The 15243-nt window shown below is 37.2% G+C and overlaps 1 protein-coding gene across 1 annotated transcript in view; it reads right to left on the bottom strand.

Annotated features, from left to right (window-relative positions):
• Positions 1-14739, bottom strand: part of CAPN9 (calpain 9) — a 65212-nt gene extending 50473 nt beyond the window's left edge. The window contains exon 1 of the mRNA XM_003767829.2: positions 14293-14739. Coding sequence (XP_003767877.1) covers positions 14293-14505 — 213 coding nt within the window. The 5' untranslated portion in view covers positions 14506-14739. The remainder of the gene's footprint in view (positions 1-14292) is intronic.
• Positions 14740-15243: the final 504 nt, after the last annotated feature.

Here is a 15243-nt window from a genome sequence, read left to right on the forward strand (position 1 = left end):
GAATTTGTTCTCTCTTTTGTATTTGGTCAATTTTACTTTTTAGGGAGATCTATTCATTAGTGAATTTTTACACCTCTTTTATCATTAAGCCAATTTTTTGTAAGTGGTATTTTCTTTTTTTTTCTTTTTTTCCAAGAATTTTATTTTTATTATTTTTAAAATAATAGCTGTTTATTTACAACTTATATGCATGGGTAATTTTACAGCATTGACAATTGCCAAACCTTTTGTTACAATTTTTCTCTCCTTCCCCCAACCCCTCCCCTAGATGGTAGGATGACCAATACATGTTAAATATATTAAAATATAAATTAAATACAAAATAAGTATACATGTCCAAACCATTATTTTGCTGTACAAAAAGAATCGGACTCTGAAATAGTGTACAATTAGCCTGTGAAGGAAATAAAAAATGTAGGCGGGCAAAAATATAGGGATTAGGAATTCTATGTAATGGTTCTTAGTCATCTCCCAGAGTTCTTTCGCTGGATGTAGCTGGTTCAGTTCATTACTGCTCCATTGGAAATGATTTGGTTCATGTCATTGCTGAAGATGGCCAGGTCCATCAGAATTGATCATCATATAGTATTGTTGTTGAGGTATATAATGATCTCCTGGTCCTGCTCATTTCACTCAGCATCAGTTCATGCAAGTCTCTCCAGGCCTTTCTGAAATCATCCTGCTGGTCATTTCTTACAGAACAATAATATTCCATAATATTCATATACCACAATTTATTTAGCTATTCTCCAATTGATGGACATCTACTCAGTTTCCAGTTTCTGGCCACTACCAAGAGGGCTGAGTGGTATTTACTTTAATAATTTTTGTGCCTCCTTTACTGAGCTGTTAATTCTCTTTTCATAATTTTCTTGCATTGCTCTTAGGAAGTCTTGCTAACCTTGGGTACTATTATCATTTTCTTTTGAAGCTTTGATTGATGCTGTTTTCACATTGTTGTTTTCTAAGTTTATGTTATGGTCTTCCTTACTATTGTAGTAACTTTTTAGTCAAGTTCTTTTTTTTTGTGGTGGTTGTTTGCTTATTCTCCCACCCTACTATATCTTGATTATGAACTTTATATTAAAGTAGGGCTCCACTCCCATTGGAGTGGGGCTGGGGATAGGGAGAGGCACTGTGTCAATCTTGAGGCTTTTTCATGCTGCTATTTTCAGAACTAGTTGAGGAAGTCTGCAACTTTTCAGTGCTTCCAAGACGGTATTCTCCTGGGGAGCGGTCTGTACTTTTGTCTACCCATAACCCTTGATCCTCTGAAGTCAAGTACTAGAACTTCTTTTGACCCTGGAACTGTGGCCAGAGTCACTGTACTCGATCACAAGTGTTCCTCTCTGTTCTGGAACTGTGAATCAGAACTGCTTATGGGCAATAAAATTGCTAATCAGCACCAGATATATCCCCAACAAATGCTACTTTCTAATCCTTTTCTGATTAGTTGTTTAAGTTTCCTGGGCTGCTTCTGGATTGAAAGCTCCCAAAGCTGCTGCTGCTGCTGCTGCTGTTGTCTGAGCATCTCAAAGGTCCGCCACGAATGCTCCTGACCCATTAAGGTTCTCCTCTAACTCTAGTGTTACAGAGCTCTATTGTAGACTTCCTATTGTCTTAGACTAGAAAAAATGTTTTTCTCTGATCTTTTGTTGGTTTAGCAGCTCCAAAGTTGTGTTTGAAGTGCTATTTTAAAGTTGGTTAGAGGGGAATATTAGGAGACTTCATCTGGATCTCAGCTTGTACTCTACCATCTTGGCTCCACCTAGTACTGCCTTTTCTGTTAATGTAAGTCATGTGACCTGTATATTTACTAATGGAAGATAATAGACACACAAAAAAGTTACTTGGTACCTTCCATAAAAAGAATGAGTTTTCCTGATGCTCATGGGGCTTGAATATAAGTTCATTGTATACATTTTCTTGGGTTAGAAAGATCTGTTCTATATTTAATATCTTATTTCAGTATTTTCAGAAAAAAGGAAGAGAAAAATAAGTCAGAAACTTGTATTCCTATGGTTTCCCTGAGTATGAACATGAACCAGAGAAACTTTGTGAGAAATTCCTTATTCTTGTATTTGAAAGAAAAATTGTGCCTGTATCCATTGTGTCTAGGGCCAGATTAGTAGATGGATACAGATAGATTATATAAAATATAGACTACACATAGATTACTCATATGTAATTATAAATGTTATATCCATTTTAGAATGGAAAAAAGTGAGCCTCAGAGAGATTAAGCAAATTAATGAGTCATTTAGCTAGGAAGTGCTGAAACTAGTAGTTCAAACCAGTTTTCTGACTCAACTCCTAGTTCTCTTTGCACTAAAATACTTCTACCCTTTTGAATGAGTCCAAGCTACAATTGATTATATCTTGCATAACACAAGAGGCAAAGCCTTTATGGATCATTAGGTGATTTTCATGAATCATCCCAAGGTTGAGAGACATGATATATTTGCTTCTAAGGATCAATAAATTTACTTGATGAATCTTTATATAATTAGTTTAAAGCTCAGTCTTTTTTCAATGTTAAGTGATCATTTTAAAATGGAGTATGTTACAACATTTCGTGATATTTTGAGATGTTAGTTGCCATTAATCAATAGATAATTATTGAAAACCATAAGTACTCAGAGCTCTTTTAGGCTCGGTGGAGATAATAAGGAAACTCAAAGATATCATTCCTACCTACCTATTAGGCTGGTTGATAAGAAGGAGAAGACAACCTCATGGATCAGATGGGATGTAAACTGGGCTCTAAAGGGTGAGGAGATTAGTTTAGGTAGAAGGAAAGAAGAGGAAATTCCATTCAGGGAGCACACCATGAACAAAAATGTAGAGGAATAAAAAGATATATTTGGAGGATGTTAACAAATATGGTCAGACAACAATGAAAGGTAGACTTTGAGGAAGAATCAGTTTGAATGACTAGGGAATATAGTATAGAGAGTCAGAGCTCAATTTAGTCACAATCCTTGCACATATTAGCTTAGACTAGTTTCAACTTCTCAGTGTTAGAGGCAATTTCTTTGTGTTTTTAAATATTTTCTCCAATTACATGTAAAAACAATTTTTTAAGGTTTGTTATTTTTTTTTTTGAGTTCCAAATTCTATTCCTTTCTCCTTCCCCTCCCTTGTCCCTGAGACAGTAAGTAATCTGATACAGGTTATACATGCACAACAATGTAAAACATTTTCATATTAGTCATTCTGTGAGGGGAAAAATGGTAGGTAGGAAGAAAGAAAGAGGGAGGGAGGGAGGAAGGAAGGAAGGAAGGAAGGAAGGAAGGAAGGAAGGAAGGAAGGAAGGAAGGAAGGAAGGAAGGAAGGAAGGAAGGATACTTTAGTTTGTATTAAGATGGTTCTTTCTCTGGAGACAGAACTAATTGTAAATTCTTTAACATTGTCTTGTATCATTGTATTGCTGAGACTAGCCAAGTCATTGACAATTCTTCATCATACAAAGTTGCTGTTACTATGTACAATGTTTTCCTGGTTCTGATTATTTTATTTCAGTTCAGGTAAGTTTTTCTATTTTTTCCTGAAACCACCCTGCTTGTCATTTCTTACAACACAATCATAATCCATTATAATCACATGTCACAATTTGTTCATTCATTCCCCAGTTGATGGGCATGCCCACAGGCAACTCTTGAAGTCTAAAATTTGTGGAACACTTCCTGATCTGAATTAATATAGAGATTTTCCTCATGGGAAGCTCCTTTCACTAATGGTACCATAGGTCTGGTTAAAAGCAAAACAATAACAATCAAAAACTCACATACATAAAAACCAAACTCAGAAAAAAACATCCAGGGCTCAGTTCTTCTGTGTGATAAGGAATTTTGGTTACAAAAATAGCAATTCTGATGTTTGGGGCTATCTTAACAATAAATAATCTCTTTGGACCTCAGTTTTCTCTACAAAATAGGGACATAAATTTTTCTTCTAGTTCCAAATCCTGGTATTATATCAGATTACATACTAAATTTTTTTCAGATCAATTTAAATGAGAAGATTTGACCTTCTCTCTCCTCTTTTTCTATTTCTATATATACACACAAACTGACCTTTGATAAGATTCTGAGAACTGTGGGGATTTTCTTTTTCTTTCTTTTCTAAGGTTTATCTGTTCCTCCATTGGGTTCTTTCTACTTTTATTGCTTTCTTGTTTACATTGTGAAGAATGTCTCTTGGGACTGGATCTGAGGTGGGGGAACCAGTCTGTAAAATGGACTTGTTACTTTCCATGTCAGCCTCTCCACAGGGTTATGCTATGTTTAACAAAGAGGTGGAACTAGAATGTGTAGCTGATTCCAGCTCAGATTCAGTGTTTGCTATCAGGGCACCTATCCCAGGTCTTCATATGAGTAGCATACCACTAAGGAGAAAGAAAAGGAGGAAGCGATACTTTTCTCAGTAATTATGGGAACAGCAATCTAGCTTGAATATGCATAGACCATTTATTCTGGAGAAATTCCAACTGCTTCTCGGCTAATGGGTCCCAAACCTTTCAGCCAACTATGAGGCAATTGAGCTTTTTGGTATCATACACATTTTCCAGGCTATAAGGTTTCATACAGTAATTGCATTTGGAGGTGTTTTCTATAATAACTTGCATTGCTTTGATGATTTTCATATTGCAAAGCATTTTCCTTCCAAAAACCCTATGAGATAGGCAAAACAAGCATTATTATTTCCATTTTACAAGTAAAGAAACAGGTTTAGTGACTTGTCTAGGGTCATTTAGGTAGTAAATAATCTGAGGTAGGATTCACTTTCAGAGCTGCTCGTTCCAAGGTGCTCTATTGTGCCAGGATACTTTTATGACAAATATGAGTAGCCTGAAGATCAAAGACAATATTTTATTTGTACTTTATTATAGCTGTCATCTCTACAACATTGTTGTGAAATGGGTAGTTGGCATTTTACAGTTGAAGAAACTGAGGCACAGAACAGTCCAACAACTTCCCTGTGGTTTCCCTAGTAGTTATCATGAGTGGTTCAGATATGTGGCACAGTGAATAGTTAGGAAGTCAGGAAGATGTGAGTTCAAATCCAGCTTCAGACTCCCATTAAATATGTATCACTTAATTCAAAAACTGTCAGCTTCTATTTCCTCAGCTGTGACATGTGGATGATAATAGCACTTACTATCCAGGATTATTGTGAGGATTGAATGAAATAATATTTGTAAAGTAATGATAATGATATATAAAATAAAAAATAATATTAGCAAATAACATTTGCTTAGCACAGTTCCTGATAATAAGTTGGTGCTTAATAAATGCTTGTTTTCTTTTCTTTTCCCCATACTGAACACTTGGAAAAGTTTTAATGTCTGCTGTAGAATCTCACTTTCCTCCTAGCCTTAGTTTTGTTTTATGACTGATTAACAACGTAGTTAGGAAACTGTTTTTATTTAGGTCGTAAGATGTGAGAGTTGGGAAAGACCCTAGAAACCACCGAGGTCAGTCAGAAAGAAAAGAAGTTTATTATTTGGGTGAGCAGGAAAATCATAGGTGGTTTAGGAAAACATCCAAGAGACATTTCCCATAAGAACAAAGATGAAGATTAGCTATTGGAAAGAGCACTAATATGGAAGGCAGGAAGCTTATGCTTCAGTCGCTGATCTTGCTGCTCTTCTAGGACAAAGTGGACAGACAGACTGATCTACATAATGTCAGTGGAGTTGGGTTCATGATTTTTCCATTTCCAACTTATGTGATCTAGGACAAATTATTTCCCACTCCCATCTTCAGTTTCCTGAAGGTATAAAAAGATTAGGTTGGAATAATTCATTTCTAAGACCCCTTTAAGCTCTAGGACAGATTGTTGAATTGTTCCAACCTAGAAGTTCCTTGCATTTAATTTCATTCATTGAGTGTTTTTGATACATAATGTGCTTTTCTTGCTATGACTCTGATAAAAATGGCTCAAATATTATTCTTTTCATAAGTAACTTGCAATAGAGATATTCTCCCATTAAATAACCTGCTCTGAAAAAATATTATTCTTGTGACTAGCCCATAATCTACAACTAGTAAATAATGGAGCTGAAATTCATCTAGATGTATATCATGTAGAGTATTGGAACCGAAGTCAAGATCCAAATTCACTCTTGCTTCAAATACTGGCTGAAAATCATTTGACTTCTCTTAATCTTAGTTTACTCTTCTGTAAGATGGGGATAATAAAAAATACCTTACACTATTATTTTGCAAAGTTCCAATGAGATATAGAAAACATTTTGCAAACCCTTCCAACTGTTATGCAAATGTTGGCTATTATTAATATTTAATCATAGGTCTCCTAGTAAGTCATTAATAAATGTCTGTTGAATGAATGATTCAATGTCCTTGAACCAGTAGCTCAGTGTTTCTAGATCCATTTTTCTCTCATCTGTTGTTTTCAAAGAGTGACACTACAAGGTAATGTCTTGATTTAGGGTTGAATTGAATTGAAGTGAGGCAGAGTTGCATAGTCATCAGTCTTACTTTCTCTTCCAGAGTCACTGAAGTCCAATGGCAAAAAAGAAAGGCAAGACACTAGTGATGGCCCAGGATGCAGGAGATGAGTGAGATGTCTTCAATGTCTTAAGTTCTCCACAGCACTTTCTCCATCTGCCTTTATGATCACTTTATGAAAAAAAATTATTTTCATTCACTAATTCTACCAAGAAAAGTCTTCATCTGCTTGGGGTAGATATCCTCTAATTCATTAACAAGTTTGAGTTACCCTCAACCTAGTTTAGCCAAGATAGTTTTACCAAGGTATAGGTGCCCTGCATATTATAGCTTTTTGAAGTCAAAGGTGAGAGTTGAGCACCAGGTGGATACCAAAGGTGGATGAGCAACCCTGCAAAGAGCTCAGTAAACCCTCACGCCATTTAAAATAATAGTAAATTGACTCTGATCTCTTTTCCATAGAAACTTTCATTTCTCACCAGCAAGTCACTTGTCATATTGACCATCCCCGACCTCAAGAAGATCTAGTGACAGCTGGGGTATCAGATCTCAGCTGAAGCATTGGCTTTTTGCCTCAGAGGTAAAAAAATCCTTGTAGTCTTTTGGAAGATCTCAGGAAGATGGAGAAGGGCAAATAGCATTCATGTGTCTCTTGCTAGAGACTAATCAGGAATATGGAGTGTTTGAGTAACGAGAGAAATTGATCAAAGCTGTCATTGTTATACCTTTGTAAATTTCTTTTGTGTATTTGGTCTTTTTTCATATTTTGTGCCCTATTACAGCCATTAGATCACCAGCTTCTCAAGGGCAGGGATTAATGTCAAAAGTCTCCTCTAGACCCATAATACTATATTTGACTTTACCAGCATTTTCTATGAGTACCTAGTTGTGAACACTTAGTGCAGTTTTTTATAAATTGAACTGACTCACTTGCAATGAAGAATTCTTATAAGCTCATACAAAGTTAGCATTGGAAAAAACTCTATATATCATGCAATTTAACTTCCTCATTTTATAATCACAATAATTATTATTAAAGCTAGTATTTATATAATCCTTTAAGGTTTGTAAAACATCATATGTGAACTCAAATGGGGTCACAAAGAGTCAGATAAAACTGAACAATAACAATCATATAATTTGGAAATTTTTTCCTGATATCTTGACTAAAATTAACCTATTTATAATTTCCACAATTTGCTTCTGATTCTGCTCCATGAGGCCAAAGAGAACAAGTCAAATATCTCCTAAGACATATGCCTTACATATATGGCAACTCTTCAAATACTTGAAAATGGCTTTTTTTTTTTTTTTAACAAATATAGTACATTCTCCATATGTCAAGGTTTCATATTAAGCCATCCATGTCCTCACTGAATCTTCTCTTTGTTATTGTTGTTCAGCATTTTTCACTTGTGTCTGATTCTTTGTGATCCCATTTAAGATTTTCTTGGCAAAGACACTGGACTGGTTTACCATTTCCTTCTCAGATTCATTTTACAGATGGAAACTGAGGTAAATAGGATTGTGACTCGTATTTGAGGCCAGATTTGAACTCACAAAGATGTCTTTCTGACTCCTTATTACATCTTCTTTTCTACCAGCTAACCATACTCATTCTTTTAACCAGTCCTTCTATATAATGGATTCAAACTCTTTTATCACCTTAGAGGTCCTCATCTGGACACTACAGCTTATTTATGTCCTTCTTAAACCACAGGGCCCCAAACTGAACACAATATTCCAGATGAAGTCAGAGAAGGAAAGAGTAAAATGGGACTATCACCTCCCTATTTCTAGAACTACTACTCTTTTAGTGAAGTCTAAGACCACTTTAGCTTTCTGGGATGCTTTATCACATTGCTGACATTGAGATTACTGATTACTAAAACCCCACAAAATCTTTTCCAAACAATAGCTATCACCTCCTCTACCCTATAACTGTGACATTGATTTTTTTTTTTTTTTTGGTAATGCAGAATTTATTGCTACTTAATTTCATATTATTTGATTAAGTCCAATCCTCTAATCTGCCAAGATCCTTTTGGATACTGACTCAGTCATATATTATGCTAGCTATCCTTTTCAGATTGCAAAGCTGGGATAAAGATAATATAATTATCTGCACATTTGATGAGTAGCCTTGTAAGCTTTTCTCCAAGTCTAATAAAAATGTTAAATAGTGTACAGCCAACCACAGATCCCTAGATTATTCTACAGGAGATCAGCCAAATTATCAATGAATCATTAACAAGGACTACTCTTTGAATTTGACCATCCAACAAATCCTGAATTCATTTTATTGTATTATTTATAACACATCTCTGTTCTCCAAAAAAAAAAATAGCATGAGATATTTTACAGAAGCTTTGCTAAAATCCAGCTAAGTTATATCTATAGCATTTCACTCATTTACTATTTTAGTAAGGTTATTCAAGAAAAAAAAGGAAAGGAGGTTGATCTGGCAAGACCAGGTTTTGATGAAACCAAGTTGATTTTTTTGGTAATCACCTTTTCTAGTTACTCATCAATCATCTTCTTAAAACATTTTACCAAAAATTAAAGTCAAGCTCCTTGGCCTATAGTTTTCAAACTCTGAACTCTTTTCTTTTTCTGAAAATCAAGGCAATATCTGTACTTTACTCTTTTTAAATTATATAATAACACACGTTTTTCATAATAATAATGGCTAACATTTTAACACTTTAAGGTTTTCAAAATGCTTTGCATATATTCTGTCTTTGAGCTTTACAACTACTCTCTGAGGTGAGTTCTATTAGCTCCGTTTTGCAAATGGAGAAACTGAAGCTTATAATAGTTATATCTTGTTCAGGAGCCTAGAGCCAGTTAAATACCTGAAGTAGGATTCAAATTCGGGTCTTCCTGCCTCCAATTCCAACACTATCCCCAAAGTCACCCAGCCTCCTTTAGTAATCTTTCAAATATTCCTGATAATGGTTCAACAATCACATTTGCCAGGTTTTTTTTCAAGATCTAAGAATGTAGTTTACCTGAACCAGGCAACTTAAATTCATCAAGGGCAATGAGATGTTCTCCTTTTCTCTCTTTACTTATTTTAGGTATTGATTACATGGAGTTTATGTTGGAGATTTTTCCAAAGCAAAGTTCATCCTTCTTGGGAAATAAATCAAGCAAAGGAAGACTAAGCACTCTGCATTCTCCCTATTGTCAGTTATCATCATCCTGTTTGTACCAGGTAAAACAGATGGAGAGAATAAGGCCCAAAGACTTGAGGTGATTTGCTTAAAATCATATAACTTGGCAGAACTAGAACATGGAACCAGGTCATCATAACTTTAAAGTTAATAGTCTTTGCTATACCATGTTGCCTCTAATTCCCAAACTACATATTTGAAATGGGTTTCTCAAATCTATAGGATTCAATTCTTTTTTTTTTTTTTTTTTTTTTTTTGCTGAGGCAATTGGGGTTAAGTGACTTGCCCAAGGTCACACAGAGCCAGGAAGTGTTAAGTGTCTGAGTTCAGATTTGAACTCAGGTCTTCCTGACTTCAGAGCCAATGCTCTATCAACTGTGCCATCTAGCTGCTCCTATGGGATTCATTCTCCTCCTCCTCATAGATTTCTATGAGTCAGTACACACACCTAAATAACAGATCTGGTGTTGACCATTGTGGAAGGGAAAAGACAGCTGGGGAAGAGCTGTGAGTGATGACTTGCATGACTCCATCTTATGGTGCTTTCATTTTGGACAAGAATGTGTTCGGCTCATGGAGAACTGCTCAAGTACTCCCAGCTGAGGAGAGGTCAGGGAGAGATCAGAGCAGGCTATAAAAGAACTATGGAAGTCTTCAGAGAAACTGAGTGGAAAATGAAAAGTAGTTGGTTGCATAGTCTGGGTGGGCAACACTGAGAAGAAAAGTATCATCATGGCTAGTGGAGAGTGAGATTGAATCCCTTTTTGAAATATTTGCATGGGGGAGGAGGAGGAATTCCGGATACATCAATAACTGTAAATTAAGTCTGTATATCTTAAAAGCTTTATTGTTTTGAATGGTTTTGGGAACTAAGCTCTTCGATCACTAAAGTGATTTTTCTGAAATGCAAATCTGATCATATCATCATCCCCCAATACACTTCAGTGACTTCTAATTGCCTTCAGAATCAAACACAAAACATTTTCTTTGGCATTCAAAGCCCTTCATAACCTACCCCTTCTTACCTTTTCAGTCTTCTTACACCTTCCTCCCCACCATCTCCTCTTTGATCCTGTCTGTTTCAGGAACAAGACACTCTGGGAACTCTCTCTCTGGCTCTCCCTAATGCTTGAAACTCTCTTTCTCCTTTGCTCTGATACTTGAGACCTCCTTGGCTTATCCCACCCCAAGAAGCCTTCCCCAACTTCTCTTAAATCCAGTGCCTTCCTTCTATTAATTGATCCCTATTTATCTTTATATACCTTGATTTGTATATATTTGTTTACTTGTTGTCTTCCCCATTAGACTGTAAACTTTTTGAAGGCAGGGACTGCCTTTTTTCCCCTGTTCCCAGTGGTAAGCATAGTTCTTGGCATAAAGAAGGCACTTAGCAAATATTTATTGAATTGAAGTGACTTCATGTTAATACCACATACATTCAGAATCAAAACACAATTTTAAAGAGTGTCTTTATATATTGCTAGAGGACAGGAGCCTCAGAAACAAAGCTACTTGGTTTGTATTCCCAGTTCTATTAGAATGTATTGAAAATCTTTATTGCTGTTTTCCCAGTTAAAGAGCTTTTCATGTTTGTACAGTGTTTTATGATTGTAATTAAGTTAGTTCCCTGAATAAATGAAGCCAGAAAGCACATTGCATACACATACACACTCATATATGCACTGAGTAAAACTACAGAAAAAATAATTTTTATTTACTTTGGACCTTGTCTGATTAACCATCCCAAAAGTCCTTCTCAGGGAAGGATGAAGGGCAAATAATGCTGGATATAGATCTAAAGGGCTTGGATTCAAATCCTGACTCCACCTTTGTCCAGTATATCCCTAGGTTTTAGTGTCCGTACCTACAAAATTAGAGGATTAAACTAGTTGACCTCTAAGGCCCCTTCTTGGCTCTAAATCAATGATCCCACAGAGGTAGGTTTTGTTATCTCCAAGTTACACCTGAGAATATTGAGGCAAAGAGAAAATAAGCTACTTGTCCAACATCACTTGACTTGGCTTGGCACATTGTGAGGCCTTTGTGGTTGTCATTCAGTCATTTTTAGTTATGCCTTTCTCCCCAGGACCCCCGCTGGAGTCATTTGCTATTTCCTTCTCCAGCTCATTTTACAGATAAGGAAATTGAGGCAAACAGGGTACAGTGACTTGATCAGAGATGCAAAGCTAATACATGTCTGAAACTGGATTTAAACTCAGCTGTTCCTGACCTCAGACCTGGTGCTCTATCCACTGTCACACAGCTGCTCTGTATTGGGTATAGCAGCATTAAAATAGTCATTGCCACCATTACCAACTCAAGCTATAAAGTCCTCTTCTTTTTGTTTGTTTTCACTGGAGCTGTGATCTTACTGATATAAGGAAGTGTTGGTCAAGAACCGGTCAGATCAGCACTAGGCAGCAATTTAGAGTTGCCTAAGGCACTGAGAGTCTGTGTGATTTGTCAGGATATCATAGGTAGCAAGTAGAGTCAGAGGTAAGATATGAATCCAAGTTTTCCTGACTCAGAGGCCGACTCTCTCCACTTGACCATTGTCTCTCCCACTCTCCTCTTCTCTCTGTGTCTCTCTACCTCTCCCCTGTCTCTGTCTCTCTTTCTCTGTCTCTCTCTCTCTCTCTCTCTGTCTTTCTCTCTCTCTTTTTTGTCTCTTTGTCTCTGTCTCTGTCTTTTTATCTCTCCCCTCTCTGTCTCTCTCTCTGCTCTCTGTCTCTGTCTCTCTCTCTCTCTGTCTCTGTCTCTCTCTTTCCCTCTCTCTCTCTCTCTCTCTCTTTCTCCTCTCTGTCTATCTGTCTCTGTCTCTCTGTCTCTATCTCTCTCTGCCTCTGTCTTTCTGTTTCTCTTTTATCTCTCTGTCTCTGTCTCTCTGTCTCCCCCCTCTCTCTCTGTCTCTCTCTCTCCTCTCTCTGTCTCTCTCTGTCTCTCTGTCTCTCTCTCTCTCTCTCTGTCTCTCTGTCTCTATCTCTCTCTGTCTCTGTCTTTCTCTCTTCTCTCTCTTTCTGTCTCTCTGTCTCTGTCATTCTCTCTCTCTGTCTCTCTGTCTCTCTCTCTGTCTCTCTCTCTCTCTGTCTCTCTCTGTCTCTCTCTGTCTCTCTCTCTCTCTCTCTCTGTCTTTCTCTCTGTTTATCTGTCTTTCTCACTCTTTCTCTTTCGCTCTCTCTCTCTCCTCCATTGCCTAGAAATCCAGAGTGGAAAATAACACTGTCACCAGACCCCATAGGATCATAAAGATTTATAACTGATAGGGACTGTATACAACATCTGGTCCAATCTCATTTTTTGATATAAGGAAACTTAAGATCCAGAGAGATCATCTTTAAATTCAGTGGATGAGAACAATGTCATAAATTCTCATCAACCCCATACAGGATGGCAAAGTGAATGGAATCTCCTATTCTACTATCATGTTAATTCTTAAGACAGCTAGGTGGCACAATGGATCAAGTAATGACTTAAAGTAAGGAATAACAGAATTCAAATCCTGCCGCAGACTCTTACTAGCTTTGTCTTTGACAAGACAGCCTCAGTTTCCTCATCAATAAAATGGGGATGATAATAGCACCTCTGCCTGTTGTGAGAATCACATGAAATACCATGTAAAATGATATGCAAGTTAGTTATTATTTTGGAGGACCAAGACTTAGGTGTAAACACTCTGGTAAAGTCAGGTTGTGCACCTGATGCATCTTAAGGTGGGTGACCTAGGGCAGATATAGATAGCTTGTCAACAAGAACCACTCCCAAACCAGCACACACCCAAGAGGAGTGGAAAATCAGATTACAAACAGGAAAAGCCAATCTACTATTATCTAGAGTGGCAAATATTAACATTTCACATCAAATACCTTCTGTTAGAAAATGTCCCTAGATCTTGGGGCCCATTTTCTTTCCAAGATCCTGAAACCAAGCCCTCATCTTCTGACTCAAGGATTACTCTGGCACCTTCCCTGCTACAAATTGAAGAAAGGCTCTAAACTCCCCAAGGAATAGGGAGACAGTAGTTCCAGAGGGAAAAACTCTTCTGTATTTTCCACAGCAAATACAAACGTTAGTTGCATTATAATTCTATAACTTTATTTCTCAGCACTAACTGAAGTCTCAATTTCCCCAAAACTCTGTGTCTTTTCTACATTTTATCCTATAAATGGAAAATTCCCTCTCCCTTTTAAATGTTTTTCACCAAGAAAGGTTAAAGCTTTCTAATTTGCATTTTTAAGAATAATCAACAATTTTTGCTATATATTTGTTCTACCTCTCTCTGGACCACCACAGCTCTTTTCCACAAGGTCCTCAGTCACAGAGATGGGATAGGCATCTGATGCCTTGTGATATTCATTCCAAAAGAGCTCATTGCCTGCCTGCCTGCTTTGCCCTTTCCAATTTTCTGTCTTTAAGATGCAAAGTTTCAGAACCAGAGATGTGACAAACTTAGCTAAATCACAGCTATTAGTGGATCACTTCATTGTCTGCCCCTCCTCCCTACTACAATCTCTCCAACTTTATCACTTTTCCTTGATAATTCATAGAGACTCCTATGTCCAGAGTTAATTATCTAGCCACAAAATTGAACAACAGCGATCGGGTTATCCTTCTTTTCCTTCCTTCCCCATTTCTTCTGCACTTACCCCTGGACGTTTCCACACAAAAGGTATGGAGGGCCTCTCACTGAAGAAGAGGGAGGAATTGTTGGCTGGAAAGTCACCATCTTCAAAAAGGATGCCCCTCTGTAGGCAGTCCTGCCTCAGTTGTTCATAGGTCTGGCCTGAGGAGTGGATAGCACGGGAATCCTTGGGGACTGGAGGTTTCTGGGGTCCTGGGGCCTGGTAGGGGTAAGGCATGGTCCTTTCAGATACTCCCCTCAAGCTCTCTGCTCTCCCAGATAAGGTCTAGCTAGAGGCTGGCAATGAAGGATAGGAGGAAGGCAAAAGTATTTGCCCAAATCAATGACGAATTAGTGAGTCCAATAGAAATGCACCTCAAGGCAATGAATGAACTTAGTCTCTTGGCACCCTTCTTCCTGAGCAATGGGACACACCCTCAGAACAAACTGGAGAGTATGTTTGACTGCTCAGAAGACTTTTGTAGTTCTCTGAATTCCTTCTATAGCTAGACTAAAGTAACCGGCAGAGAGGCAGCACCCTTCTGCTTAATGGATTTATGTGGCAGACAAAGTAATATTTGCTTGATGGGAGGAAGAGAGCAAAAAGCCAAGTCCCTACAGAAACTGGTAAAGTGGCAGGTTTTTTTTCTCCTAAGGTTGGTGGAGTAAGAGTGGTCTGAGATGTGCCCATATTTTAAATCATAGAATCTTGGAGACATTGTCTTTGGGTATTAAATCCCCTACAATCCTATGTAATGTTCATATCCCAATATGAACTCTTATTGGATGGGGATTTTAAAAATTAATGTTTTTACAATTTGAATTCCAAATTCTCTCCCTATTTTCAGTCTATCCTTCACTTACTGAGAAGGCAAAGTGATACCCACTAAACATGTGAAATCATGCAAAACATCTCCTGATTAGCCATGTTGCTTAAAAAAAAATTTTAAGTGAAAAAAAATGCTTCAATATACAT

This window comes from Sarcophilus harrisii, chromosome 4, assembly GCF_902635505.1.
Source record: "Sarcophilus harrisii chromosome 4, mSarHar1.11, whole genome shotgun sequence".
Taxonomy (NCBI): domain Eukaryota; kingdom Metazoa; phylum Chordata; class Mammalia; order Dasyuromorphia; family Dasyuridae; genus Sarcophilus; species Sarcophilus harrisii.